Source organism: Sciurus vulgaris (genome assembly GCF_902686455.1).
Source record: "Sciurus vulgaris genome assembly, chromosome: 3".
Classification (NCBI taxonomy): domain Eukaryota; kingdom Metazoa; phylum Chordata; class Mammalia; order Rodentia; family Sciuridae; genus Sciurus; species Sciurus vulgaris.
This window is the reverse complement of record NC_136463.1, coordinates 178,821,794-178,849,611: the sequence shown is the minus strand read 5'-3', so window position 1 is coordinate 178,849,611 and position 27,818 is coordinate 178,821,794. Positions and strand designations below refer to the sequence as shown.

At 39.9% G+C, this 27,818-nt stretch overlaps 1 protein-coding gene across 7 annotated transcripts in view; it reads left to right on the top strand.

The window, feature by feature from the left end:
* SPHKAP (SPHK1 interactor, AKAP domain containing) overlaps positions 1-27,818 on the top strand; it is a 155,909-nt gene that overhangs the window by 116,366 nt on the left and 11,725 nt on the right. For all 7 annotated transcript variants that reach the window (XM_079135153.1, XM_079135157.1, XM_079135152.1 and 4 more), the window contains 2 exons: positions 9,119-9,374; positions 10,430-14,168. In XM_079135153.1, coding sequence (XP_078991279.1) covers positions 9,119-9,374; positions 10,430-14,168 — 3,995 coding nt within the window. The remainder of the gene's footprint in view (positions 1-9,118; positions 9,375-10,429; positions 14,169-27,818) is intronic.

The following is a 27,818-nucleotide window of genomic DNA, read 5'->3' as shown; positions in this document are numbered from 1 at the left end:
CCAGATGCTTCATGAAGATTTCTCCCCAGCGCATCACAATTTTCTAATCAAAACTCCCATCTAATAGTCATCTGATAGCATTTTCCCTGAGTGAAGAGTCTAGGTTTATGAGAGAATTAAAAAAAAAAAATAGAAAATGACTCTACATGGTCTCTATATTAGGCAGAACTGTGGTGATCAGAAATAATGTTCAAACGTGAGTTTCACAAGTATTACTGCTCCAGGTCTGCATCACCTCTACGGCTATGCCCTGGTGATGAGTTTCTCCCCATCTTCCCCCACCCCATTTAAAAGATTTCTGCTTCATGGGAAGTGGGGCTCCTTAATATAAGAAATGAAACTCCAGGAAAACACCCCGTATAGAAGACTGGCTCTCCTGGAAACCAAAGCTTTTGCTCTTTTCATAGTAAACCAAAACACAAGGCAAGAAGAATCCCCTGACTCTTGGCCTGAGCATATATCTGCACATTGGTATAATAGTTTTCATTAATAAAGCAAGGGTTTCATTATCCAGAACTGAACCTTGCTAACCAGAGTACCAATATAACTGAATGGACATTATTTTGGATTTGAAGCCAAAAGATGTGGAGCTTTCTGAGCTTGGTCTACCCATCTATGATCTTGGGATGGTGACAATTTCTACTTTGCAGGATTCATTTGAGGGATGACATGAGATAGGTAAAAAGCACATTGTTTAAAACAAACTTTAGTTTCTGTGACAAAGAAAAGGAGGTAGAGTTAAATCTTAAGAAACCCAACATTTTGCAAAAATATACAGTTGAAGTTATTTTCCAAAGAAATAGAAAATTCAATTCAAGGGAAAATGGTTTCTCTCCAAATTTCAAGCTTTACAATAATGATTTTCTAAGTAATGTAATAAGTCAATTAAGAAGCAAGAAGACTTTATTGATAGGTGTTTATATATCTTCGATTTTGTAGCTACTAACAAGGCATGTATACTATAGATTTTAGAGGAATTCTAAGTAATTTTTAATTTACAAATTGCAAGTTATGTCTTTAAAATATAGTACACAATAAAAATTGTATTTCTGTCTTCTTTTTTATTTTTTTTATTTTTACAGACTGCATGTTGAGTCATTGTACACAAATGGGGTACAACATTTTGTTTCTATGGTTGTGCACAATGTAGATTCTTACCATTTGTGTAATCATAAATGTACACAGGGTAATGATGTCTGTCTCAGTCCACCATTTTTCATACCCCCCTTCCTCTCATTTCCCTCTATGTAATCTAAATTTCCTCCATTCTTCTCTCACGCCCCACCCCCCACCCCCACTATATATCATCCACTTATCAAGGAAAATATTTGGCATTTGGTTTTTTGGGATTGGCTTATTTCATTTAGCATGATATTCTCTAATTTCATCCATTTATCTGCAAATACCATAATATTATTATTCTTTGTGGCTGAATAAGATTCCAATGTGTATATACACCACAGTTTCTTTGTCCATTCATCTGTTTTCTTATTAAAATATTTTTTTTATTTTTACAGACACATTTTGATTCATTGTACACAAATGGGGTACAACTTTTCATTTCTATGGTTGTATACAATGTAGATTCACATCATTCATGTAATCACACATAAATATAAGGTAATACTGTCTGTTCCATTCTACTGTTTTTCCATCCCCACCCCCTCCCACCCCTTTTTCCTCTACACCATCCAAAGTTCCTTCATTCTTCTCTTCCCCCGATCATCCCCCATCGTTATATATTGTCATACACTTATCAGAGAAAACAATTGGTCTTTGGTTTTGGGGGCTTGGCCTATTTAACTTAGCGTGATATTTTCCAACTTCATCCATTTACCAGCAAATGCCATAATTTTATTCTTCTTTATGGCTGAGTAATATTCCATTATGTACATATACCACAGTTTCTTTATCCATTCATCAACTGAAGGGCATCTAGGTTGATTTCACAATCTAGCTATTGTGAATTGAGCTGCTATGAACATTGATGTGACTGCATCACTGTAGTATGCTGATTTTAAGTCCTTTGGGTATAAATGAAGGAGTGGGATAGCTAGGTCACATGGTGGATCTGTTCCAAGTTTTCTGAGGAATCTCCATACTGCTTTCCAGAGTGGCTGTACCAATTTGCAACTCCAACAGCAATGTATGAGTGTGCCTTTTTTCCCACATCCACGCCAACACTTATTATTGCTTGTGTTCTTGATGATAGCCATTCTAATTGGAGTTAGATGAAATCTTAGGGTGGTTTTAATTTGCATTTCTCTAATTACTAGGGATGATGAGCACTTTTTCATATGTTTGTTGATCACCTGTATATCTTCTTCTGTCAAGTATCTGCCCAGTTCCTCAGCCCATTTACTGATTGGGTTCTTTGTATTTTGGGTGTAAAGTTTTTTAAGTTCTTTATAAACTTTGGAGATGAGTGCTCTGTCTGAAGTGCGTGCGGAAAAGATTTTCTCCCACTCTGTAGGCTCTCTTTTCACATTGTTGATTGTTTCCTGTGCTGATAAAAAACTTTTTAGTTTGAATGTGCCATTTATTGATTCTTGCTTTTATTTCTTGCACTATGGGGGTCTTGTTAAGGAAGTCTGGTCCTAAGCCAACGTGATGGAGATTCGGGCCTACAGTTTCTTCTTTTTGGTTCAGGGTCTCAGGTCTAATTCCTAGATCCTTGATCCATTTTGAGTTGAATTTTGTACAAGATGAGAAATAGGGGTTTAGTTTAATTTTACTACATATAGATTTCCAGTTTTCCCAGCACCGTTTGTTGAAGAGACTATCTTTTCTCCTTTGTAAGTTTTTGGCACCCTTGTTTAGTGTGAGGTTACTGTACTTATGTGGGTATGTCTCTGTGTCTTCTATCCTGTACCATTGATCTACCTGTCTATTTTGGTGCCAGTACCATGCTGTTTTTGTTACTATCCATACTATCCATTCATCTGTTGAAGGGCATCTAGGTTGGTTCCACAATCTAGCTATTGTGAATTGAGCTGCTGTAAACATTGATGTGGCTGTGTTACTACAGTATGCTAATTTTAAGTCCTTTGGGTGCAAACCAAGGAATGGGATAACTGGGTTAAAGTTTTCTGAGGATTCTCCACACTGCTTTCCAGAGTGGTTGCACCAATTTGCAACTCCACCAGCAATGTATGAGTATACCTTTTTCCTCACATCCATGTCAACATCTATTGTTGTGTGTGTTCTGGATAATAGCCATTCTAATTGGAGTAAGATGAAATCTTAGAGTTATTTTAATTTGTATTTCTGTCTTCTTTATAACGTTAACACTTCTTATTTTCTAATTTTCTTTACTGAAGTTACTTTTCTTTATAGAACACTTTCCCTAAATTTTAGTAAGCACAGGTATTATTACAACTTCCTTCCAAATACTCTATGAAAATTGATATTGACGTTAATTGGAATTGACCTTGAGTTGAACTTGCTAGACTCTGATTAACTTCAGGAATCTTAATTAAATATGATAGAAAATTAGCTTAAGCACAAAGAGAATGTATTGTCTCATACAGTTAAACAAATTCAGAAGGTAGATTAAATATGGGGACTTGAACAATGTCATCAAGACATGGATTTTCTCTTTTAGCCTCTTTTCTGCTTTCTTTACTTTGGTCCAATTATCACACAAGTCCCTCCTACAAGGAGACAATATTCCTTTGGGTTCAAGTTGAATTTAAGAAAAAAAAATAAAAAATCCCTTCCAACTGGCTCCCAGCAGGTCCTAGGGACTTTCAAGTGCCCGTGCCCATTTTTGAGCCAATCACTGTAGCCCAAGGAATGCATGGTTCAGAGTGGCCAGCCCTGAGTCACAAGATCACCCTTGGCCTTGAAGATGAATAAACGCTATGTGAATTGTTTGGACAGCAAGTGGGGCAGAACATGGTGTCCCACAGAGTATGAGAACCAGAAGACAAATGGCGCTGAGTCAGAAAAGCATCAAATGCTTACTCTGAGATCAGGGAGGGTCGAGTGGTCAAAGACTCATTAAAGAAGTGGTAAAATCATATGGCTCCTGCCTGTAATTGCAACTACCCAGGAGGCTGAGGCGGGAAGATCACTTGAGCCCAGGAGCTTTAGAGACCAGCGTGGGTAACAGCATGAGACTCCCTCTCAAAGAACCATCAGACTGTGTGTTCCAAATTCAGCCTACTTTTTCTTTGAGGTATCAAGGACTGTTGGTGAGCCACATCACTCTTGAGTATTCCGCACCTCTGCAGTATAGGATCTCCATCACTGCCTAGGTACCACCTCACCTTTCTGCAACCTCCCAAAGCTGTTAAGTCATAGTGTAGGTACCACAACCCCTGTGTTCCCACCGATCAGCAGGTGGGGCAGCACTCAATGCTGAACCCCACCCTAGCAGCCATAGCAAGGACTTACTCATTTCAGGAAAGTTTGGGTTTGGTTGTTTTGCTCGTTGAACTTTGTGACCTGTTAAGATGGAGGCAGCTACAGAGGCAACTCCAGCTATTATTCTGGGATGTCTGAATCAGCTGTCCTAAGGTCTTGACTAAGAATCTCATTAACCCCTGAGGAAAGTAATAAACAAACACATTGAATCATTGACCCAGGAACTTAAAACATCAAAGAAGAATTTTGGGACCAGCCTGAAACTTTCAGTAGACCAGGTAGCATGGTACTTCATTTCTCTTGATTTCAATTTTTTAGTCCATAAAGTTGAGATTAAAAAAAAATAATAAATATTCTCAGAGGCTAACAATAATGATTTGATAAAATAATATGAAAGCACCTTAAAAAGTACAAAGAACTATTCAAAGAATTTTCTTTCATATTCAAAAAAGTTAAAGAATGGTGTGTAGGATAAAAAAAGCACCAAAATCAAAATAAGGTTTCAGGATGGAGCCCTAATACCAAGAGTAACCATCCAGTCACCAACTAGAGAGGCTTTTGGGGGTTAAAAAAAAAGGTAGAATGATTTTGCAAGGATGATGTAGAGAATTATCAGTAAATTGAGAAGTTTTCTCTTTATGTCTTTGACTTTTCACCTCAGCAAACTACTCCATTGCTTTTTTTATACTGCCACATTATATTATAATTAAATGATACAATTGGCAAAATACTGAGAAATATCCATAAATATTCATAGCATCTCTTACTCATTCATGTGTTCATTCAACAAATATTTATTATGTGCCTACTAAGTGTCCGGCTGCTGAGGGTGTGGCGGTGAACAGATCACACGTTTTGCTTTCATGGAGCTAACTTACAGTTGAGTGCTCTCTTACACTTGCTTTGCCAAGGGTATTATTCAACATGTGAGCAAATGCACAGTCCTCCATGCACATATGTCTCAAAAGTCCAAGGAATACTTACCAGTGAGTCACAAAGGAGGAGGTACACATTTCCCTTCCCCTTCCTCAAACCATCTTTAGGATGAACTCTGAAAAACCTTAGGAAAAAAATGATAACCACAAGACTACTGCCAATAGTTAGGTAAATTACTAAATGGAAAATACTAGTGAAGTCAATTAGCTTACTTACAAAAGTTGATTTTTCTGAGATGCATATCATGTACCACAGTGAGATCTCTTCCTGTGGCTGTCCTTCCAACCAGATGCAAACAGGATATACTAGACAAGTTTGCAGAGGCCCAGTTGTGGCCTCCAAACTGCACAGGTCTTCTCTGGACACTGGTCCTTTCCTATATAAACCATAAGACCCTGAGGAGTCCTGCAAAGGCCATAAAAATTTAATTCCAATTTAATTCCTGTGCTCAAACCTGGACTGCATCGCTGGTTTTTCTACTTTATGTGTATATAACCTTAAAAGGGCTTGTTAACCTTTCTATGCCGTTGTTTTCTAATCTGTAAAAGAGCAATAGTACCACCAACCTCACAACAATATCATTCACATTGGTGGTGAAGACATGCAAAGTAAACTGCCATAAACATTATGTAATAATATCTGCCATTCCCTTACCGGCTCTATTATTTGACCTTCATTTGACTCTCCAGCTAAGTGGCTCAGGCTGGCTTGAACTTGTAGTTTTCCTGCCTTATCCTCCCATATAGCTGGGATTACAAGCATGTGTTACTACACCCAGCTCCTCCTTTATTATCTTTCAAGAAGAGTCCTGAGAACATACATTTTCTTTGTAAGAATACCATAGTTGTGTAAAAGTGAACATTTTATAAAGTACTTTCTCTAAGTCTGTCTTTTTAATATATTTTAATTTTTTATTTGTTCTAATTAGTTATACATAACAGTATAATGCATTTATGCATTCTCATAAATCATACATAAATACAGTATAATTTCTCATTTTTCTGATTGTACATGTTGTAAGATCACATCAGTCACACAGTCATATATGTACATGAGGTGATAATGTGTTTCACTCTACTATCCTTCCTACCCACAAATCCCTCCCCCATACCATCCATATTACTTCATTACTATTTCTTTGACTCCTTCCACATTTTACCTTATGTTGTAAATATTTAATTTTAATAATATGAAGTGACTAATATGCAACTATCTTGGCCTACATGGTAACATGATCCATGATGATTTCACATGGTTCAACTTCTTAATCATTTTTATCCATGGTAGGATAGTGTATCCTGTCTCCCAGGGCAATTGTCTGATTCATATTTGCATCGCATGATGTACTTTATATGCAACAGGCATTCAGAAAATGTCTGCTAAGTTTCAGTTTAGTGTATTACATCTAAATTCAGTGGTAGGAAAATTAACAAAGAATTATCATTAATGTATGCAATAGTTCCTCACCATTCAGGGGATCATAGCCACATTGTGAATTCAATAAAGTTATAAACCAGCACATTGCAAATGTTAACACATGTAGAGATCCCCAACCGAGTCCTTGTTAATGAAGCTTGTAATTTAGTGGGTCCTGGGTGAGGTCTGAGATGACACTTTTCTAAGGAGCTCCCAGGAGAAGCCAAGGCTATGAGTTCACAGTCCACATTTGGAAAAAACAGATTGTGAACCACTTTCACTGAAAAATGTTTCCAATCACATATGTACATGGATGATGTTTTAGTCAGTTTTGCATTACTGTAACCTAAATACCTGACAAGAACAACTTAAAGAATAAAACGTTTATTTGGCTCACAATTTCAGGGGTTCTGTTCGTGGCCAGCCGAATCCACGGCTTTGGGCCCAAGGTGAGACAGAATATCATGGTGGAGGGGTGTGGTGGAAGAAAGCAACTTGGAACATGGCAACCAGGAATCTTAGGAACCTCCATTCACCAAGGATGAATGTAAACCCCAGAGGCGTATCCCCCGTGACCTACTTCCTATAGAGATCTGCCCACAGTTACTGCCCAGTTAATCCATGTCAGTGGATTATTTCACTGATTAGTTTATACCTCTCATAACCTGATCATTTCACCTCTGAAAATTCTTTCATTGTCTGACACATGAGCTTTAGTGGGACACCTCGTATCTAAACCATAACAGATGAATTCTATTTCCTACCATCTAAAGATTCCAGAACCCTTTGGAGAATGGTTGAATTTTTAATTTTATATTAATCTTTTCTAGAATTATTCTGGGCATAATGGTCAACTGAAAGTTGATAAATTATGTTTATGTAACAAAAAAGTAAGCTACTTTAGGAAATGCAGTACACATGTCTATGGGATGTAGCCTTCTGTCACACTGACCTCTCCTAAACACATACATTCAGACTCAAGGACCCCATAAGGGTAAGTTCATTGGTAGTAGACCCAAGAAGCTCCAACTGTAGATAAGCATATGACTTAATTAGTCTCTTTTCTAAGGTGAGTATTGAGACATACAAATATTTTCCTCAAACATTTCAGATTTCACTTCAAAAAAATCTATTTAGTGCTTCCCTGCACATGAATTCTTATTTCCATCCAGAGAATTTTCACTTAAACATTTCTCTTACAAAAATAAAAACCCACACCTAAGACATTTTCATGATTTATTAATGATTTGTCCAGGAGCAATTAAAGCTTTTAACTGCTATTTTAATGAAAGTAATGTATAGAGAGAAAATGTGTCCTGGAGAAAAGGCATATGGTCTGAAAGCACAGAACTGAACAGAATTAACAGGTCTAACTGAGACACTGTGGGATAATTTGGGTCTTTTGATCACTGTTTTCCCCATATGCTAGTCTTTCAGAGATAATTAGTTAATTCCCAGCAGTTTTCTTTAAGTTTCATGTTGACTCCTTCAGATGAGCAGTACAAATGATCTAACTGTAGTTGACAGAACATTTACCACGCATCCAAAATTCTGGCAGAACCTTCACTGAATATCATCAAGGCAGAGAAAGATATTGGCCTGAGGATCTAGAACTCAATTTCATCAAGATAGGCAACCCAGTCACCGTGCACACAGCTTCTCCCAGTTTTCTTCCTGACTCCAGAGCTTGCTTTGTTTCCACAGAGCATTTAATCTAGGAAACTTTCCATGACAAATTCTTTCTCTGCTCCTTTGAATGTAAATCATTTTTATTTTTTAACCATCTTCCAGTTTTAGGACTCAGGAACGTCTTTTTGCAGGACTTGGGGGCCATCTCTTTGAAAAGTCCTCATCAAGGACGTTAGTGCCCCATCTCTCAGTCTATGTGGGACAGTCAGAACAGAACTCCTCTGTGCAACTTGCACAGTCATGAAACCAACTCTGATCACAAAGACCCCAGGAGGCTTACTTTTGCTTTGGGTAAAGCCAGTTAGCAAACCCAGATGGCCTAAGACACCTGCCCCTTCCCCCGAGATCTCACGCATGTGGCCCTGAGTTTCAGTGCTATTGTGCTGAGTTCTGATTTTTCTCCATTATTTAATGACCTTGAATAAAATCTCCCTTGCCTATTGAACTTGGCATGATTCAATTTTCACTTTGGGAAAACTGAAATATGCCACACAGCTGGTCGCATTTCCCCTAAGTTCAACTTTCTCCTTGGTGCCTGGTGTTCCCAAATGCCACTTGAGTGTTTTTCAAGCAGCTCATCAACATAAGCCAGAAGACATCTGAAATATTTGTAAGATTCCTCTCTCCTTTCATCAGGAGAGGTTGGTGCCCAGCGGAAGGTCTTCTATTTTCCCTTTTGAACAGTGCCTTCTTTTCTCTCCGCTTGCAGTGCCCTTGGCTGCCCGATATCTGCTTGGTCCAATGTGCAAGAGGGAACAGACCGAACAGCACCAACTGCATCATCTTTGAAATCAACAAATTCTTGATTGGTCTGGAACTGGTGCAGGAGCGGCAGCTCCACCTGGAAACGAACATCTTGAAACTGGAGGATGACACAAACTGCTCCTTGTCCTCGATCGAGGAAGACTTTCTCACGGCCTCTGAGCACTTGGAGGAGGAAAGTGAGGTGGAAGAATACAGGAACGGTGAGCACTTTCCAGTCAGAAAAATGCGCATTCCAAAATTAGTCACCATATAGAAAGGCCTGTGTGAGATTTCAGAAAAGTTTCAGTTGGGCTGACACAACGCGATTCTTCCCTTGCGAGGTTTTGAGAGGGGAGAAAGATTAGAAAACACTGGTGAAGAGGCTGGTTAATGGAGTTTGCAGACTTCACGGTTGGGCAGTTGCAGACTTCCAAAAGATGCCTTAGGGATGCTAAAGGAAATCTGTGTGGCTTAAGGGGAAATTTTCCTACCTGGCAAGAAATGGAAGCTATTCCTGGGAGGACAGTTAGCTTTCCTAAGACTTCCGTGAAAGGCAAATATTAGTTGGAGCCAAGTTGGACTGGCCCAGATTTAAATCCCAGGACTGTCACTTAGAGGCTGGGAGACCTAGGGCCATTGATCTAATCTTTTTGAGCCCCAGTTTCCTTATGGTAATTTGAGAATACAATAGTGTCTATAGCTAATGATCTTTGTGAGAATAGAAAGAGAGAATTCAGAAAAGTACTTAGCATTATTTATTCAGCTGGTTCTGTTCACCCCTGGAGCTCAATGAATGGGCTCCTCTTCCCCATTCTTAGTGACAGAGGAAAAGATACCCCCGATTTGTTGCCATGATTGCTGGGCAAGTCCTATGCAAACTTCAGAGCAAATCTTTGCAACAAGGCCCACTGTTGAGGCTGCTCTAAACATCTTCCCCTTTCCCAATCTGCCCACTAGAAAGCTTTACGATGAAATTACTTGTGTTTCTGAATTTTATTTTTCCTTGAAAAATGGTGACCAGCCTTCAGTTCCCACATCAAAAGTCACTTTGTTGGGTAGCATTCTGTAGTGGAATTCAAAAATCTTTTAAGATTCGATTTTCCTAAAAAAAAAAAAAAAAAAAAAAAAAAAAATTACAATGCTCTCTTTGAAGAAAAAACAAACAAAAATAAGATAGCTGGTGCATTAAGGCAGTTTTGGAAAGTAATTGTTGCTTTAGACCCATGGCAATCTGCTATCCAAAAAGTAATAGTGGCCCTCATTTTCTCTTTACTAGGTTATGAAAGTATAAATGTGTCAGCTAATCCTTTGGAAAGTAAAAAGCCAAAAGGAGTCACCCCACAGGAACGGGATTACAAGAAAGAAAAGTTGCTTTATGCTCTGGAAGACAAATGCGTTAGCAAATATGCACCTTTGATAAAAACAGAAGGATATCTGGAAAAGGTAGCAGAGAACACAGGCTTGCAGCGCATAGATCCTTCCGCCAAGCCATCCCCGTGGAAAGGTGAAGCTGTGGGGAATGAGCAACCAGCTACTGATTATTATTATGCAGAACATCTTAAAAGTCAAGTAGAAAAATCTCAGGCACTGTGTAATCCAAGTGATGCTTATTTCTCTATGATGGTTAAGAAAGACGGACCTTCTGCATCTGGTACTGTCACTGAACAGGGCAACAGCCTAGACCCAGGAGATTATGAAGACCCAAGAAACTCACTTCCTCCTATCCAAGATGGAGAAGCCACAACTGGCGAGTATGCTACAAATTTAGCAGAATCTGTGCTGCAAGATGCATTTATCAGATTATCTCAGTCTCAGCCTACACCAACCCAGGAATCTGCAGTCGACGTTTCCGTCGGAAGTGCTCTGCTTCCCAGTAGCTGCTCCACAGAAGATGTAGCGGTCCCTCGGTCGTGGGATGAGCTCCCCAAAATCGTCATTGTGCAAAGTCCAGAAGGCAGTGATGCTGCCCCCGAGCCAGGCATCTCCTCCTGGCCTGAGATGGAGGCTTCTATTGAGACCTCAGGTGTCCTCCCTGGAGAGGACCCCAGCAGGCACCCTCAGAGTGCTCTAGAAGTAGCACTGGCCTGTGCAGCCACGGTGATTGGAACCATCTCCAGTCCACAGGCCACAGAGAGGTTCACAATGGAACAGGAATCCGTAGTAGCAAACTGTGCCCTGGGAGGCAATGGGGCACTGCAAGGACAGGAATCTCAAGGACTCAAGGAGGCTTCCATCAATGAATACTCCTTTCCATCCGCTTTGTGTGGCATGACTCAGGTGGCAAGTGCTGTGGCTGTCTGTGGCTTGGGGGAAAGAGAAGAGGTGCCTTGTCCTGTGATCCCAAGCAGCCTCTTGCCTGCAGTTGAAGGTCCTGAAGCAATCTCTCCACTTTGTAGTTCAGCAACAGAGAGGAATGTGGAGGTGGGGAAGGAAGCCATTGCAGAGGCTTTGCTCACAGAGGCCGCTCTGGTTCTCACTAGGCCTCAGATCTACAGCAGCATTGGAGACCTCATGGAATCTGTGAACAGGAGCATCATGGAATCTGCTTCAAAGTCTCAGATGCTGTGCTCAGAAAACTTCCTGAGGAATGAACTGGCACAGACCCTGTCCAATGTTATTCTGAAGCATTCCTTTGATGAAGTTCACCAGAAAAATAAAATAATCCACCCCAATGATGGCAGGTTTTCATCTGAAACACTGGATGCCTTAATGGAAAGTACAAATCAACTGCTCCACAATGTTATATGCTGCACGTTCAAGAAGATGAACCAGATAGTGCAGCTCGGTCAGTGTCCTGCTGTCCTTTCTAAGGAGACCATCACATGGAGGGAAACGGAACCCCTAAGCTATGAGCCATCTGATCAAGTTGCTGGTCAAGCGTGCACAAAAGACACAGAATGTACCAGTGAGCATCCACTTAGCAATGTCACCAATGATATCATGAACCTGAAGCAAGACCAGTGCCCTGTCGGGAACCCCACACTGGAATCTGAACTGTCATGTAGTCACAAAGTGCTGGATTCTTCAACAGCTAAAACATGCTCAAAGGAAATGTATATAGAAGGAACGGTGGGAGAAGACACAAAGGACCGTCATCAGATACCCAGGTACAATGAGAAGGAACGCAGAGCCTCTTTCCAAGCCGAAAAGGCACTGACAGTGAACAAGTACAGAAGCAGCTCCCAGGATGCAGAGGACAGTATCAGTCCAAACACCCACGAGAGGTACAGTTGTGTCACACCCCTAAATAATGAAGTTCAAGTTCACCTGTCCTTGTTAGGGGACGAGTTGGCACTTCCTGCTCAATCCATGCTACAAGCAAAGCAGGCAGAGGTCTACTGCATTACGGACTTTGCCGAAGACTTAGCAGAGACGGTTGTCTCCATGGCAACTGAAATCGCAGCAATCTGCCTTGACAACTCCAATGGAAAACAGCCCTGGTTTTGTGCTTGGAAAAGAGGGAACGAGTTTCTGATGACCCCAAACGTATCCTGCCGACCCTTGAAGAGGAAGAAGGAAAGCCAGGGCAGCAGTAGCAGTGTGAGGAAGCACAAGCCACCGCGGCTCAGTGAGATCAAGCGGAAAACGGATGAGCACCCTGAGCTTAAAGAGAAGCTGATGAACAGGGTGGTGGACGAGTCTGTGAACCTCGAGGACATCCCTGATTCGGTTCACATTTTTGCCAACGAAGTGGCAGCCAAGATCATGAGCCTGACGGAGTTCTCCATGGTGGATGGCGTGTGGCAAGCCCAGAGCTATTCCCGGAATCGGTTACTGGGTGGCGACAGGTGGAACCGGCTGAAGGCCTCCAGCTGTGAAAGCATCCCGGAGGAGGACTCGGAGGCCAGGGCCTATGTCAGCAGCCTGGGATTATCCAATACCTTAAGCCAGCCAGTCAGCAGGGCCAGCTCGGTCTCCAAACAGTCGAGCTGCGAGAGCATCACGGATGAGTTTTCCAGGTTCATGGTCAACCAGATGGAAAATGAAGGGCGAGGATTTGAGTTGCTACTGGATTACTATGCTGGCAAGAACGCCAGCAGCATTCTGAGCTCAGCCATGCAGCAGGCGTGCCGGAAGAACGACCACCTCAGCGTGAGGTCGAGCTGCCCCTCCAAGCAGTCCAGCACGGAGAGCATCACTGAGGAGTTCTACAGGTACATGCTGCGGGACATTGAGAGAGACAGCAAGGACAGCGCCTCCTCCAGGAGAAGCAGCCAGGATTGGGCCTCGGGCTTACTGTCCCCTTCTGCACGATCCCCGCTGTGTTACAGACAGTCGTCGGTGCCAGACAGCAGGTCCCCGTGCGCCAGGTTAACGGTGAACGTGCCAGTGAAAGCCAACTCCTTAGATGGCTTTGCCCAAAACTGCCCACAAGATTTCCTAAGCGTACAGCCTGTCGGTGGAGCTTCCTCCTCTGGGCTCTGCAAATCTGACTCTTGCTTGTATCGAAGAGGTGGGACTGACCAGATCACAAACATGTTGATTCACGAAACGTGGGCAAACTCAATTGAAGCCCTCATGCGGAAGAACAAAATTTTTGTGGATGATGCAGAGGCAGCCGAAGCTGGTCCTACTTCCGGGGGCTCTGCCTTGCGAGGGGAAAAGTGTGCAGACAGAACAGCTGCCAGCAGAGTGCACAGCGGGCCGACTCTGCTTGTGCAGGAGTCTGTTGATTGCTGGAGGAAGGACTCTGACTCCGAAGGCAGACATCCCCCAGGATCTTCTCCAAGCAAAGCCGCTCCTCCTACAAACCACGAAGGCTTAGATGCTACAAAGGAAACTTCCTCGTGCTGCGATGCTGGCCCTCTAAATCACACCAGGAGGTCACTTTGCTCAAGGGATGTGCCTTTGATTCAGATTGAAACAGAGCAGAGAGAAGAGTATGTGGGAGAACCCGACAGCTTCCTATCCGAAAGTGGCCCCCCACAGGAAGCAGAGGAGCATCTGAGTCAAGAAAAAGCTGCAGATGTGGCCAGAAGTGGACACACAGCCATGAGCACCTGCCAAAACCAGGGGTGAGTGAATCATCTCTCGGACTCTTAGGGGCACATGCCACTAGAGTCTGCATCTTAATTGGTATTGGCTCTGCTCTTAGATATATGAATTTCTTCCACTATAAATGATCTTCCTGAGTTAATATACACTTACAATAGAAGCTTAGCAGTAATTTTTTTTAATTTCCAAAATAAATTAAATTCACTTCTATCACAAAAGAAAAGGGTAGCATCCCCCCCTCTTTAAAACTAAGGTTTGCTACCTTTTCAAATGCTTGCATGGTGATTTTCAAGCAAAAATAATAGTGAACAATGCCAAATTATTCATTTAAAACTGTTTAAATTTTAGTATTGGATTTCAAGATTAAATATTTTGACATCATTTCTCCAGAATTCCACATTTCAAGATTTTCCTTTTCTACTGGTTTCTGGAGATCTTTGTAAAGACACTGTGTTCCACAGGTACTGGCTTCTTCAATGCATGTGGAATGGTTGTAGAGTGTATGTGAAAGGCAACATGAGAGTATTGTCATCTGGATGCTTTTGTTCCAAAAAATCATAAAGCAGTTGACAATACATTTTGAATTCAAGGCAAAGTAATTATTTCTCTCAAGCCAAAGAAAGAGTTGTAGTTCCTTTTACAATTTCCAATCTTTATAGAGAATTCACATGAGACTATTTATTTTAGTCTATACTTAAAGTTAAGCAAAACAGAAAAATAAAAACAGAACATTAGGCTTCTAAGTTTATAAACATAAAGTTGGAGAAATAACCAGTGTCATTTTTTTCAAAGACATGATTATTATTCATTATTTCCAAAGAGCCTGTGATTTTTTTTTAATGTTTTGCTGCAATAAACAAACTGAACACAGCCGTCGTCATCATCAAATTTCAGCAGCATTTTTAAGTTCCCAATCCATTTCCATCTCCCCCAAGAAAGCAGAAGGGGTGCGTGCACCTTCACGTCCCAAAGTTCCCTGTTAGAGGGCATCATTAGAAGGTGTGGTTGGTGCATGGTCCACTTGGATTTGAATGCTTTCTTCTTAGCCTCCTAGTGCTCAGAACTTGACTTTGTAATTAAGTGAAATCCAGAAAGAAACGAGGGGAAGAAAACATGAAAACAGAAGGACAGAAGACAAAGTTAAACAAGTGACCTAGTCTGAGCTGATCAGGAAATCGAGTTTTTATGTATCAGCAATATTCCAGCCATACACACTCTTTACTGAAGACTTGGGTCCAGGCAGTATGGAAAATTATCATCTTTAAAAAGCAATCAAAATTAGAGAAGCAAAGTGGCCAATATGCAATCCTTTAGGATTAATAACTTAAAATATAAGAAAATGGAAAACCCCGATCATAGATTCCAGGTGTCTAACTTAGATTCTGCTTCAACACAGAGATCATGACCAAGCTGAAACTCAGTCAGAGGCCAACAAAGCAGGCAGAATTCATGAACTGGCAGTGCAGCAAAACTCAAGGTTGTGGGCTCAGATCAAATAGCAATTGTCATTGAAGTTGAAATAAGTACATTACATCATTTGGAACTGAATGTCACTGATACTGTGCTTAAATAGGTATAACCCTGGGGAGTTCCAAAAAAAAATTTTTTTAAATGAGTACGATTAAGACCTCCAACTGATTTAGGTTTGTGCTTCTATATGACCTAAGCACACAAGTCCTCAACTCATAGTATGGATTTCTGATATGATTTTTCACCAGTGAATCAAAAAGAATGTGAAATTATCTACCCTAGAAATTCAGAAGCTGGATCCACTTGTAAAGTTTTGAAAATGTTTTCCTCTGTGAAGCAACATAACAAACTATTAGAGACCGTGAACTCTACCAGCAGACCTTGAGCTGCGGCAGCCCGAGGCTGTTCCCTAATCTCCCTGAACCTGCAAGTGGGAAGGAGAATAGTGATCACGTCATAAACCTCCACTCAGTGACTTGCTCACTGCCAGCACTCGGTAGATACTTACGGTGTCCTTACCAGCTCTCATTGGTTCTTTACGGAGAAGGTGTACGGTGGCCTTCGTTCCAGGAGAATTCTTTTCCCCCAAAGGAGACCTATCATGAAGAATGAGTTTTATTAAAATAGAGAATTCCCAGAATTTCTCAGGGGGGTAGAATTTAGTCATCATTATATTACATCTTCTAAGCTCAGTTTTCATCATGGGATGTGATTTGTCACAATAACTAAATAAAGAACTCAATTATGAGCGAAGGAGTTATACCCTCTTATGCACAAGAGTGAGGGAGGTGGCACAGACTCTCTTAATTCTCTTTGGAAGCAGGAGGTATCATGGCCTAAAGATATCTTTAGGTGACTCTCTAAGGGACAATTTCATAATTCTTAAAAATCTCCTTAAGATTTAATACACTGAATAAAAATCACTTTCCTACTTTTTCATTAGCTGAAAGAATAACAACTTCAGATTCATTTTGGAAGGCATTTCCAAAAACAAATACCTGTTGTCTTTTATATCAGCATATTTTCTAATGTATCTGAATGATGCTTTGATGATAGAAAGTTGAATAATCTGGGGTAATCCAGTTTGGGGTTTGGACTAAATTAAAGAATCTGAAAATTATAGTGGTAAATTATAGCTGACTCTGTGGCTGCTCTTGTGGCATTTACCATTCTCAATGGCTGCAGACTGATTTCCTAAAGGCCAAGAGAAAACAGAAAATGAGACCGCTGGTTTCAGTTCCAAATCTTCTCCACTCATAAACCCAGAGAATATAAGGACTTGCAACATAAGCCACCTCCAGATCCAGAAGAGTACAACCATCCACAAACTAAGGAAAAAAGTCTATCAAGCAGAAAAGAGAGCCGCTGAGAAATTCTGAGGGTTAGGGCTTGGGGTATTATAACCACAGTTTTCCTAATGCATGTTTGGAGTTCTAATTTGGGCTCTCTGTGTGATCCAGGAAACCCCAACATTGTAAATTACTTTAAAGGAATCTCAGGTTAACATCCTTGTAAGAATTTGGCAGGAGCAAATATAACTCTCTAGAGATTCAAGCCCAAGTCTTAAAGGATTCCACAGCCCTACCAAATATGGGCTGAGAACTTAAAACTGCAAAATGTGCAAGGAATTAAGGTACCATAAGCAAGACTCAGCATAATCATCAAATAGCAGAATCAACCTTAGCAAGGATCTCTGAAGCTACGATTATCAGATAGAGGATATTATATAAATATATTTTAAGATTTTGTAAGGATACACCAACCATAAACTAAGAGCAAACTATAATCAAAGTAGAATGAGGTAGATATAAAAAAATCAAATACTATAAAGATGAAAACTATGATAATTGAAACAAAAAACCACCAGAAATATATTATTAAATGTTATTGAAATAGAAATATCAATGACCTATTTAAAAAGGAAGGAATATCACAAGGTCCATGTGAAAGGACTTCTATTCTCACTTACAATGGATTACTGAAACTAAGGGGCTGTTCCTCTGAAAGCCAGAAATATTTACAAAATGTATTAAGCAACTATTTTCACACAATGCATAAAAAACAGTACATCGAGGGAAAAAAACAAACATAGCAAGCCCTATAATTGCCTCAACTTTCTGCCTCGATTTCCTTTAGACGCAATAGTGCGAGGAGGGCCGACCTGAGCAGAGCTTGGGATTACTGAGTTGAGGAGACAGAGATGGGAGGAAGTCGTACAGAGGAAGAACTCTAGAACCTGCTGAGGCGTCCCCTGTTCCCGAACTCTGAGCCAGGCATTGTCCTACATCTCTATGTGGCTGGAGAGCTCAGTCCTGAACAACTCCACATGCTCACACAGGACTGGAAAGAGGGTTAGGATCCACAGCCAGAGTACAGATCCTAGGTAAACACACGCCTCCTTCAGCAGAGACCCTGAAGGATCACAACACAGGGCTTAAACTGGCCCAGAATGTGAAGATCCATCTAAACTTCTCTAATAAACTTAAGAACAAGATTGAAAATATTATGCTTAATTGAAAATAAGGCAACCCAGAATGAAGTTCAATCTTAAAGAAAGACAGCAAAATCCAGCAACCAAAACCACAAATGTGCATTGTCCATCTACTCAAAAAATGTTACACATATAAAGCAGCAGAAAGATATCCACCATATCTGGGAGAAACATCCAGAAATTACAGAGAAGATAAAATAAGCAAATGAGAACTTTAAATAACAGTACATGTGCCCAAAAGATTTAAAGGTACATATAAAGATGAAATTTTTTGAACATAATTAATTTAAAAATCAAGAAGTACAATGAACCTTAAATGGAATACCCAAACAAAAAGAGAAAGCTATAGCAAGGTACATTGTAATCAAATTATTTGAAAGTAATAATAAAAATATTTTTTAAATCAGCCCAGAGAAAGACAAATATTACATATTAAGAAACAAAAATCACAGTTTATCATTAGTGATAATGTAAACCAAAACCAAGAATGACATTTTTACTATGCTTGGAAAAACGATTGTCAACCTAGTGTTTTCTCTCCAGGAAAACTATCCTCTGAAAATAAAGGCTATTCACAGGTAAGAAGACTCAAGATGACAGTTCTTCCTGACTTGATCTATAGATTCAACAGAAGTCTAATCACAATCCTATCAAGTTTTCAGATCTGAGGGTTTTCATATTCTGATAACCAGATTCTCAACCAACACCATATTGAAGGAGAGTCAGAGAAAACTGACAATACCTGACTTCAACACTTACTATGAAGTTCTGATAATCAAGACAGTGTGATACAGGAGAAAGAATAGAAATGAATCAGGGCAACAGAATATATGGCCCAGTAATAGACCCACACAAATACAGACAGCTGGTCTTTAACAATGAGCGAAGGTAGCACATGGAGAGAAGTCTCTTCAACAAATGGTGCTGAAACAACTGGACATCCACATGCAAAATAACAATAATAATTAGACACAGACTTTATACCCTTTGCAGAAATGAACTCAAAAAGGATCACAGATCTAAAAGTTATCTACAGAATTATGAAACTCCTAGAAGATGATATAAAAGAAAATCTAGATCAAATTGGGGATGGAGATAACATCTTAGATATACAAGTTATGATTGATAAAAGAAATAATTGATAATTTGTATTTCATTAAAATAACAACCTTCTGCTTTGCTAAAATCACTGTCTAGAGAATGAGAAGACAAGACATAAATTGGAAGAGAATATTTTTTAAAGACAAACTTGAAAGAGGACAATTTTCCAAAATATATGAAGAACTCTTAAAACTCAACAATAAGAAAAGGAACAGCCTGATTTAAAAAATCAGCAGAAGACCTGACACTTCATCAGAGAAGATATACAGATAAATAAATAAGCATATAAAAAAATGCCAACATCACATAGCATTAGGAAATTACAAATTGAAAAGATGAAATGTCACTGAACATCTATTAGAATTGCCAAAATCCAAAACCCTGACAGCACCAAGTCTTGTATAGGATATTATGGCACAAAAACTTTCAGTCTTGGCTGGTGGAAAAGTAAAATGGAACACCCACTTTGGAACACAGTTTCTTACAGAACTAAACATTCTCACCCTGCTATCCAGCAGGCATGCTGTTTGGCATTTACTCAAATGAGCTGCAAACTTACGTCCACACAAAACCTCTACACAGAAATTTATACCAGCTTTATTTGTAATTTCCAAAACATGAAACCTATCAAGATGTTCTTTAGTAGGTGAATGGAAAAATATGTCTTGGTCCATTCAAATAAGGAATGTTGCTCAGTGTGAAAAAGTAATGAGCCATGGAGTCATGAAAAGATAGGAAGGAAGCTTAAATGCAAACCCTAAGAGCAGCCAATCTTAAAAGAATATAAACTGTATGATTCCAACTCTGTGACTCCCCTATGACCCAACAATGGAGGGAAACGGTAAAAAGATCAGTGCTGTAGAGACTGGGGGAGGGGAGATGAATAAGTGGAACTCGAGTGATTTGTAGGGCAGTGAATCTTTCCTGCATGATATAATAATTGTGCACGAATGTCACTTCTGTGGTTCCAAAGTGTTCAACAAAAAAGCACAGATTGAAAACTTAATCCGCAAAGCAACTGTGTTGGGAGATGAATAGGCCTCCGGGGAGATTTCAGGCCATGAAGAGATTAGTGCCAGTGATTAATGGGCTAGAGGCCATATATTCTCTTTCCTACTCCCTCACACTCTCTTGCCCTTCCTCCTTCCGCCATGGCATGACAGAGCAGAAGGCCCAGTCTTTGGTATACTGTTATAGGAGCACAAAACGGGTCAAGCAATCACTATGCAAAGCCATGCAATGCACAGCATGAAGAGTGAGCCCTCTGGCTGGGGAGATAGCTTCAGCTGGTAGAGTGCTTGCCTCGCAAGCACAAGGCCCTGAGTTCAATCCCCAGTACCACAAAAAAAAAAAAAAAAAAGAGTGAACCCTCATGCAACCTATGGAATTTGAATGATAACATTGTGTCAATATAGGTTTGTTGATTGTAACAGTGCAGAATGTTAACAGGAAGAGGGGCTGTACCTGTAAGAGGGCGCTTTATTTTCTACTCACCTTTGTTATGAACCTAACTTATTATAGAACTTATTACAGAATAAGAATAAAGCTTATCAAAATGTTTAAAACAAAGGTCGAATAATAATTTTTATATAACAAAATCTCATAAAGTATGCCACTAGGATGCTTAGACAACAGAAGTGATGAAAGATCATACATTATAGGAAAAGACTACTGATGGAAAACTGGATCTACATAAAGGAATAAAAAAAACAAAAGAGAAACATGAAGCCCAATATAAAATATTTTTCTCATTTTTTCATTTCCTTAAAAAATATTGACTAAAATGAAAAAAAAAACAGTCTTATGACGTATGAAAAACTAAATTGTGTCAATTGTGGTACGAAGAGTGGAAGGGAGAAACAGAAGTATCTTGAACTACCTAAAAAATAAAAACAGAGTCATGAAAACAACCCAACAGTAGAAATAAAATGAAATGCTTAGAAATTGCTCAATGTATCCAAAGAAAGTCAGGGATAGAAAGAAAAAGCAGAAGGGACAAATAGAAAACAATTATCAGTGATATATTTAAACTCGGTCTCTTTGATAGTTACATCAATGAATAATGATGTAAACACTCTAATTTAAAAGCAGTAATTATCAGACTTAACAAAAGAGCAAAACTGTAGCATAAACTGTCTACAAGAAATACACTTCAAATATAAAGATACAAATAGGGCAAGAGTGAAATGATGGAAAAGAAAATATTAAGATAGATGGAATAACTATATTAATATCAGACTAAGTGGACTTCAGGATAAAGACTATTATCAGGGATAAATACAGATGTTTTACAATGTTATAGGGGCCAATTCATCAAGAAGATGTAATAATCCTAAATATGCAATTGCCTCAATAACAGGGGCTCAGATCACATGAAACAAAAGTCAGAAGGAGACACCAACAAACAAAATTATAGGTGGAAATTCTGCTCTCAGCAACTGCATAATAATAGAAAGCTACTACAAGTATATAAGAGGGCTGGGGATACAGCTCAGTTGGTAGAGCGCCTGCCTTACATGCACAAAGCCCCGGGTTCAATCCCCAGCACCATCAAAATAAATAAGTAAATGAACAAAAATGCAAAACTTGAACAACTTTCACTGTCTAGTCTACAGAATCCAATTAACACCATAAAACACTCCCTCCACAAAAACAAAATATATATTTTCTTAAGTACACTTGAAATATTTACCAAGATGTCCCATAAGGCCATAAAATAAATCTTAATATAATTAAAATACTTGAAATCACACAGAATATATTCTTTGATCAGAATGAAATTAACCTAAAAATAAATAACAAAGAGATATCTGGAAAATTCTACTAGATATTTAGAATTTAACACCACCTCTAAGTTATCCGTTGGTCAAAGAATGTCACAGGGAAGTTGGACGAAGTTTGAATTGAATGATAATGAAAACCCCACCAGAATTTGTGAGCTAGAGCTAAGGCAGTGCTTAGGAAACAAATCTATATTTGTAAATGTTTCTACTTAAAAAATAATGATAGTGTAAAATCAGTGATCTAGACTTCCACCTTCAGATGCTAAAAAAGATCAAATTAAACCCAAACTAATATAAGAAAGGAAATAATAAAAATAGGAGCAAAAACCAATGATTACAAAAATAGAAAGGACAAAATCAGTGAAATGAAAATACTTTTTTAGTCCAAACTCTGACAAATATGTACATATATTTTGCATTAAAGTTGAATTGAAAATATGTAAGATGCAAACATTCAATTTTTACGATTTCCTTTTTCAAAGAACTTTGTACAGTAACTCACTTTATGACCCATAGGAAAGAGAACTTTCACTGTAGCTATGTAATTATTTTTATTGTTGCCTTCTATCTATGGCAAGGGAGTTATGTTCCATTGACAGTAATGACTGAGAACTTCTTTTTAAAATAAGCATAATTAGGTTATATGAAGTAAACCAATTTAAAGAGATTTCGGTACTGCTAGTATACAGGTGGAATACAGGTACGTTGTGAATGTGGTTATCCAGTGAAGGAAGTTGGGAGAACTCTGGGCTTGAGGATACCTGAGATTCTGTCAACTCAAAAATTCTGCTGCATGCGCAGGGCATGGAATCTTCAAAGCTGTGTGTGTGCACGGTGAGCTCAGAAGGAGAAAAGCCACCTGAGTACATCTGCATGACACATCAGTCATCGTTCTTAAATGAGTAAAGCTATGAATTGCTCTCAAAACAAAATGAGTACTATTTTGAATAATCATTATTCATCCTCCACTCCCAGTTATGTGGCATGGAACATGAGATTTACTGTAAATAGAGCATGAAATTGAGATAAAATAAAATGCACTGAGAGACTCATTTTTAAACCTGGATGTTCAGTGTCGATCACAGATTTAACTCCTTTTTTAGCAAGAAATATCCTGGAGTGAATTTGATAACAAAAGGTCTTAATTTAGTAAGGAGTTAATCCAGGAACTTGCCTTTTAACTAAATGTACAAGTAGGTCAGAGCCCTCTCCGCTATCCAAGCACCTGGCTCATTTATTCATTTATTCTGGAATGTGTTATTGTTTTCATTTGTCATCAGTGAATTTTTCCTTCATTTGAAGTCAAGTAGTTCTGTCTCCTTGGATACATCCATTCTCCCTCTTTCTCCTGGCTCAATTTAGAAAGATCTCAACATTTTAGGAAGAAAAACCAAGCTTGTCAAGTAGCAGAACTTACTAAAGACAAGGACACCTCAGTACCATAGCTACCCAGAAGATTGCCAGAAGGAATATTGTGGACAAGGATCCAAAATCTTTTTAGAAATTGTTTAGATTACAAAGTTCACCAATCAAAAAAGGAGATGTTGATCCATATCCCAAAAGTATGTACTTGGAATGCCACTTTCTAGGCTCGAAGTAATTTTTGAAATCGTTTGTAGTGTAACCATTAAGAATAGATAACAGAACTAATTCTAAGATGGAGAAAAATCACCACGACCTTTTCGGTAGCCAGTGTGCTATTTTAAATGAAGGAGCTGAGTGAATCAGGTTGTGTTCCCTGGCAACAGAACGGGAGCGGGAGCGTGCAGATGGATAATTTGTGAGGAACGGCTCTCCAGAGGTAAGTGTGCTATATACGCCTGGGTAAGGAAGGGGAAAGCAAGACGGCCGGGGGAGAAGGTGCCCTGACTGTGCTTGCAGTTGTGCACATCCCAGGGAAGCCCAGAAGCTGGATGACCCACCACGTTCACTGTCACTGAGGCAAGCAGTGGCCAGTCGTTGGGACGCTCCATGGGAAAGTGGGCGGCCTAGGCAGGGCGATTCTTTATCCAAGGGTAGTTCCCAACGTGCATGGTCAGCAGAAGATACTGCCCACCATCGGTGCGAAATGGCCTGGAGAGGCATCCCAGCGTCTACTGCACCAAGGGGCTGTGTTTTCCAATTACCAGAGCTCTTTGCTTCGGGAGACACTGAGTGTACACAGTCCCTCGAAAATGTTCCCGTCTGTGTACGCTCAGTGTCTCCCGAAGCAAAGAGCTCTGGTAATTGGATTAGAGGGTGAATAAATACCAAGCCAGAAGACAGACTTCTAGAGATACGGAGATGTGTCTCCCTGGAGCCTCTGGTCTGTGTTGCAGGGTGGTGAGGCAGAGGCCATCCCTCCTCTTTGCAGATTTGGAATTATTTATATTCTAGAACAGAGGTCTCCCCCCGTCTCTCCTCTCTCTCTCCCTAGCCCCCTTGTCAATTTCAACCTCCCTTCTTCTCTCTGCCCCCTTGCCCTCTTCCTTTCTGTCTCCTCTCCCCGCCGCCCCACTGGACACGTATTGTGGGTGGAGCAGGGGAGCCAGGACAGAAGCTCCAGAAACTCCTGAACTTCTTACAAGCTCTGGCTTCACAATTCTGAGGGTGCATCTCTCACCTCACATCATGTGCCGTGTGCATTAGAGAATTAGAACACAGGAACAGAGGTACACAGCTGTGCAAGTGCCCCAACACGCAGACCCCAGATCCAGGGTGCATGTGGCCCTGTGTGAGTGTGTGAGTGTGTTTGTGTGTGAGTGTGACTGTGTATGAGTGTGTGTGAGTGTGATTATGTGTGAGTGTGAGTGTGTGTGAGTGTGACTGTATGAGTGTGTGCGTGTGACTGTATGAGTGTGTGTGGGTGTGTGTGAGTGTGATTGTGTATGAGTGTGTGTGTGTGTGTGATTATGTGTGAGTGTGTGTGAGTGTGACTGTGTATGAGCATGTGTGTGTGAGTGTGACTGTATGAGTGTGTGTGTGAGTGTGTGAGTGTGAGTGTGAATGTGTGTGTGTGACTGTGTGAGTGTGTGTGTGAGTGTATGTGAGTGTGTGTGTGACTGTGTGTGTGAGTGTGTGTGAGTGTGTGTGGCTGTGTGTATATGAGTGTGTGTGTGAGTATGTGTGTGTGGAGTGTGAGTGATTGTGAGTGTGTGTGTGCCTGCAACTGCAGCAGACAGACAAAAGGAAAATTCAAGCTTATTACAGACCCACTTTTACCAAGTGTAGCAATAGAACATACCGGAAACTGCCACACGTCAATACCATACTTATTTTAAATGCTGTTAGCTTGCAAGTAGTGCATCTCAGATCTTTCACAGTTTGGGACCTAACAAGTAGAGCCATTTAAATAGAAGATTTAGGTCTAATTATAAAGCTGGACACTTTAAACCGTAACATATAATGTATTCATCTGAAGATGAGTATCAGCCATCCATAGCTTTATTTCTAATACATAAGAAGTATAAAGATGCATAATAATGCATGGTATAAACACAAATAACTATATACACTAAAGTGCAAATTAGGAAGTAAAAAGAAAGAAAAAGGTCACATTGCCTTGACCATTCAAGAGAGAGAAAGAGACAGAGAGAGAGATGACCCAAGCTGATAAGATTAAGAAAGGATTCAGAGACTTAGAAGCCTCTTAACTGAGCCTTAAAAGGTAGTAAGAAGCAGAAGACTTATTAGACATATGACTCTTGAAGAAGTGTATAATTCACTCATAAAGACTGACAACTCACACTTCTTACTTATATTCTAGGCACTAAACAAAGAGCACTGAACAAATTTTATTTTCCAATTTACTTTTTCCAAAGATCTATGTAAAGTGGGAATTATTTTTTTCTTTTGGTGAGGTCGATTAACTTCTCCCTATTGAACTGGGGTCAACTGGTGGAATGGAGTCCTTCACTGTGAACAATAGTTTTTTGTTCGTTCTAGGTATACATGACTGTGGAATGTATTTTGGTGAATCATACATACATAGAGTATGGCATGCTATTTAGAATCCCATTCTTGTGGTCATACACGTAGTGGAGTTGCCTTGGCTGTGTATTCAAATATAAGGCTACTGTCCTCCCTAGTCCCTTCCTCCCTCTCTTCCCTTCATTCCCCTTTGTCTAATCCAATGTAATTCTGTTCTTCCCCTGCCCACCCTCCCTTGTTTTGGGTTAGTATCCACATTATCAGAGAGAACATTCAGGCTTTGTTTTTTGAGAATTGGCTTACTTCACTTAGCTTGGTAGTCTCCAGTTCTATCCATTTACTGGCAAATGCCTTTATCTCATTCTTCTTTATGGCTGAGTAATATTCCATTGTGAATATATTCCTTTGTGTATTTACCCATTCCTCTGTTGAAGGGCATCTAGGTTGTTTCCATAGCTTAGCTATTATGAGTTAAGCTGCTATAACCATTGATGTGACTGTATCACTGTACCATGCTGTTTTTAAGTCTTTTGGAGAAAATCTTTACCACCTATATCTCAGATAGAGCATTAATCTCCAAGTTACACAAAAAACTTTAAAAAATTAACACCAGAAAAATAATAACCCAATCAATAAATGGGCAAAAGAACTGAACAAACACTTCATAGAAGAAATATGAAAAATATATTTTGATCAAAAAAATATATGATCAACATCTCTAGCAATTAGAGAAAAGCAAATTAAAACTACACTGAAATTTTATCTCACTCCAGTCAGAATGGCAATTATCAAGAATACAAGTAACAATGTTGGCAAGGATGTGGTGGGACTGAAAATTGGTGCAACCACTATGGAAAGCAGTATGGATATTCCTTTAAAAACTTGGAATGGAACCACCCTTTGACCCAGTTATCCCACTCCTTGGTCTATACCCAACTCTCTTTTCTCCAATGTTTGGTGGAAATGACTAGGCAAAAGATAAAAGGCAAAAAGATACTGGCGTGTTTGGGTAACAACAGGTAAATTAAGGTTTCTTTGCTATGTAGTGACCAAGTGGAGGCAGATAAAGCTGGATAGGCAGAGGACATCTATAAAGGGTTTAGCTTTCAAAGGTTCCTGAAGGTTCTTGACAGAGTGACCAACAACATCTTTTAGGGACATCAATCTAGCAGCAACGTAGTGAAGGTTCCCAAGTGGAATAACAGCTGGAGCATAACTTCTGAAAGGCTGCAGGAATATGGTTCAACAATGAGTGACACGTAACACCCACTGGCCAAGGTCTGAAGTTTGGTACCAACCCTGGTTGCAACCTTGGAGAAATCCTCCCACCTCACTGGGCTTCCATATTCTCATCTGCAGAAAGTCTATGGATTTTCTTCCAAATCTAAATTTTTGACAATTTGGAAGGACCTAAATTAAGATAATTTCATGACAGAGACAGGTCCGAGTATGTGAGATATACTCTAGATTGGGACTGAAAGGTCATAGTGATTGACAGCAAAGGTCAATGAAAATAAAAAGCACGCACAAGTGTGTGATGGCCATCAGAATTCATTTTAGATATGCCCATTCTGAGATGTTATGAGACAGGTAGGAGATGGCCAGAAGGACAACTATAAAAGGAGCCCCCAAATCCAAGGCTGGGATCTTGAGTGGGGTCCAAATTTGGAAGCTATTGACATGGACAGGAAGATAGATGGGTTGCTTAGGGACAACCATGGAAAGAAGGGCAGTGAATCAATCACAAGTGGCAATAGTGACACTTGGAGGAGAAACAGAGGACTAGGCTCCAGGCAAGGAGTGGCCAGAGAGGTAGAAATTCTCAGGAGGCCAGGGAGGGGACACTTCAAGGACAAAGGAAAGGACAATTGCCTGAGCAACCAAGAGTTTCTCGATCTAAAAATGCAATAATTCCA